Source organism: Triticum urartu, unplaced genomic scaffold, assembly GCF_003073215.2.
Source record: "Triticum urartu cultivar G1812 unplaced genomic scaffold, Tu2.1 TuUngrouped_contig_6898, whole genome shotgun sequence".
NCBI classification, from domain to species: domain Eukaryota; kingdom Viridiplantae; phylum Streptophyta; class Magnoliopsida; order Poales; family Poaceae; genus Triticum; species Triticum urartu.
In genome coordinates this window covers 1-3,634 of record NW_024117696.1, presented here as the reverse complement: position 1 = coordinate 3,634, position 3,634 = coordinate 1, and the positions used below count along the sequence as shown (strand labels likewise).

Genomic DNA, 3,634 nt, shown 5'->3' with positions numbered 1-3,634 from the left:
TCATCGTCATAAATAAAAAATTGTCAAAGGCTGAAGGCATCTTAATTTCTCTGAACCACTCATTTTCGGTGAATTGTGCTGTATGGCCTATGGGAATATGGGCCAATCTTGCTGCACTTGCATCCTTTACCATTAAAAGAAAAGGTTGTCTGAAAATGGGTTCAGCTAAGAGCTGTAAAAACATTCAGACTGACAGTTGTTTCTGATTATTCTATGGACAACATCAGCAGTCCAGTCTCCAAATATCACGCTGAACTTTCCTACGACGATATACTGACACAGTAAGTGACAAGAATCGACCAATTTTCTTTTGCAGCTAAATGCTCAGCAACATTCAGAATGAAAATTATTTCTGATCATCCTAGTGTAGCTTCCTTTGGTGCAAAAATAGCAACAGCAAACCAAAACCAATCAGTCAAGTAAATAGGTTCGACAAAACCGAAGGAAAATCAAGTAATATTTATAATTTGGTAATTGAAGGAATAACTCATATATAAGAATATAAGAAATTAGGGCTTGTACACCTTACATACACCATAATTTGCAACAAGACATAAATTCTCTTTTACATAACCCAGTACCATAATTTGCAACAAGACATTAATTCTCTTTTACACAACCCATTATTTGCAGCAAGACATTGTTCTCTTTTACAACATATATGTAACATTATTGTAATGATTCAAATTTATAACCAGATCAATGATGAAGTTATGCTAAACCTTCATCACTTCTGAACATTTTCAACCCATATCCAAAAGGGAATAAGGGATCATAGTTAGCATCTCCAACATTTATAGGCAGTTGATCAGAAGACCTAAACCACGATACAGGCAATGTACCCACGAAATCATGATCTCCAAAGAGGCAATCAGTAATTCCCATGCCCTCACTTCCAGGTAGCCAGGCAGCAACTAGAGCATCTATCTTCTCCAGAACTCGTGGTTCAATGACCAAAGGCCTTCCAGATACAACAACCACTAGAGTAGGGACTTTACTAGCAACACGAGTAATCAGGTCTGAACCATTAAATGGGATACTAAGGCCAGTTCTATCTCCCAACCCTTCAGCATAAGGAACCTCACCAACTGCAACAATAGCACAAGAAAATTCTCCGCTTTCAATAATAGCCTCTGTTGGGCATTCTTCATACACAACTTCAGTTTCCACACTGACGGATTCTTGTATGGCCTCCAATATACTTGTACCTGTTGGTTTAGATAGCATAAATAGATGTTTCTTAACAAAATATGGCCCAGGGTGCAGATTTTATACTGCTTGTACTAATGAAACTAAAACTCTTTTTTTATATAAATAGAATAAATAAATTTAATCAAAAGCAGTGATGCATGGCTCAAAAAAATTGTGCTATCCGCATGTTAAGGAGCCATTGTGGCTGAACATAATTTTCCACAGAATTGGTTAGTTCAGTAATGATTGGCTAGTAACTGTTCATGGTAGCTTGCACTGTGGAAACTCTAAGCAGTTGCTTGGCTCTCAAATGGTAAATTAGTATCCAAGTGTCTCTTTTATTTATTTTTTGACTTTCAGTACAAACCAGGCAATGCCTTTATAGTCTAAAAATAAAAACAACCATAATATAATACTCCCTCCGTCCCAAAATAAAAACAACTTTGTACTAAAGCTAGTACAAAGTTGAGACACTTATTTTGGGACGGAGGGAATACTTGAACAGTCCACTGCAAACATCTTATATTTGAACTTAGAAGCAATAATTTCACATCTATAGTCATCATGGCAGTTAAAAATATGGCATAACTACTTAGTGGTTGGAATCTCCAAGGAGCGGACACAAAAAAAAATAGAAATTCTGAGGATCAGCAGTTTCTTCAGTACCAAGGCATTGGTAAGTGGATCCTCAAACAAATAAAATCATCCCGACATATTCCTGCAAAGCTGAGTTTGTGCTTACCAAGGGTTATCTTTCCACTGTCTCCATGCCAAGCTATTGTCCACCCACCGCACTGATATCCAATATTGTCAGCATGTGTCCCTGCAACGAGTATTCTTTTTGCATTTTTTGCCAATGGAAGGAAAGTTTCATTCTGCTTCTTGCCATTTTTCAGAAGTACCAAAGACTTTCGAACAGCCTCACGTGCCAGCAGCCGATGCTCCTGAAAGGTAAACAATTTAGCACATCGTATATGGTCACCAATATGTGAGACGATAGAAGCAGAAGAACAAATCTAACAATTTCACAGTAACAGCGAAAACATAGGTACGCGAACATGCATGCTACCTTACAGCCAACTACATCTAGTAGAGACGGATCTGAAAATGGATGCTCAAACACTCCAGATATGAACTTAACCCTTAGAATCCTCTCAACAGCATCATCAATTCGTGACATTGGTATCTCCCCTGTCTCCACCAAGAACACAAGATCTTCCAAGAATCTCTCAAATCTGTGAGGTATCATAATCTGTAGACTGATCAGAAAATACAAAAGAACGAGTCGCTTGAGAATATATCTTAAATGACCACATGATAACCAATACCATATCCATCCCAGCATTAACTGATTGCGCGACGCAATAGCGATAATCAGACCCTCGAGGCTCACAAAGCCTGTCAATACCCTCCCAGTCTGACACCACAAACCCCTGAAACACATGATGTCATGTTCACAAAATCATTCTTACTATTCAGAGCCGAGGTTTGCATGAATACAACAATCAAACACCATAGGCTCTACTACCTCGAAGCCTAACTTGCCCTTTAGAACATCCGTGAGCAAATGGCGGCTGGCATGTAACGGCTCCCCATTCCACTGAGAGTAGGATGCCATGACTGTCGCCACCCCTTGAGCTATGCAATCAGGGTATGGTTTCGTGTGGATCCTCTCCAAATCCTCCGTCGAGCAAATGGCGTTCCCCTCATTGACCCCCTTGTCAGTGCCACCATCCCCTACGAAATGCTTGGCACAAGCAAGCACATTGTCCCTGCAAATCACACAGACCCATTTCAACAAACGGGTTGCGGGCAATATAAGGAAATCACACTACTAAATCTCACCACTGGAATTACCTAACCGAAGCGAGGAACGGGTAACCGTGAGGGTGGTCTGCCGGTGGCTGGCCCTGCAGGCCGGTGACAATCGTGGTCAACGAGCGCACGATCTCCGGGTCCTCGCTGTAGCTCTCGTAGCATCTCCCCCACCTCGGATCCCTACAGACCTGTACACCGCCCACCAGACCAAACGCACATCAGAAGGAAACCCCAACAGACACCACCGGTTGATTCGGATGCTTTCTTGGTTTTGAATTTTTACTCACGGCGACGCAGGGTGCGAAGGCCCAGTGGATGCCGGTGGCGCGGACCTCGAGCGCCGTCGCCTCGCCGATCTTCCGCACGAGCTCCGCATCCCTGGAAGGAAGGAAGTCAACGCGGTGCGGTTCGTAAGCTCCTTTTTTTTATCCAAAGGAGGCCTAAAACAGAGCGCGGCGAGTGCGGCGGCGTGGTCAACGGGCGTCATGTACAGCGAGAGGTGAGTGGGTGGGTACCTGGAGGCCCCGAGGCCGACGTTGTGGGGAAAGACGTGGGCGCGGAAGACGTTGTTGTGGCCGTGGACGGCGTCGGTGCCGTAGAGGATGGGGACGGCGAGGCGGGAGGA

General features: G+C 43.3%; 1 protein-coding gene across 1 annotated transcript; it reads right to left on the bottom strand.

The window, feature by feature from the left end:
- Positions 1 to 466: 466 nt before the first annotated feature.
- Positions 467 to 3,631, bottom strand: LOC125531234 (beta-glucosidase BoGH3B-like; the record flags this gene model as incomplete). Its single annotated transcript, XM_048695642.1, has 8 exons — positions 467 to 1,208; positions 1,934 to 2,135; positions 2,261 to 2,443; positions 2,520 to 2,624; positions 2,720 to 2,963; positions 3,049 to 3,197; positions 3,297 to 3,387; positions 3,525 to 3,631. Coding segments are annotated over 8 exons (1,578 nt in total), but the record flags the coding sequence as incomplete, so codon positions are not given.
- Positions 3,632 to 3,634: the final 3 nt, after the last annotated feature.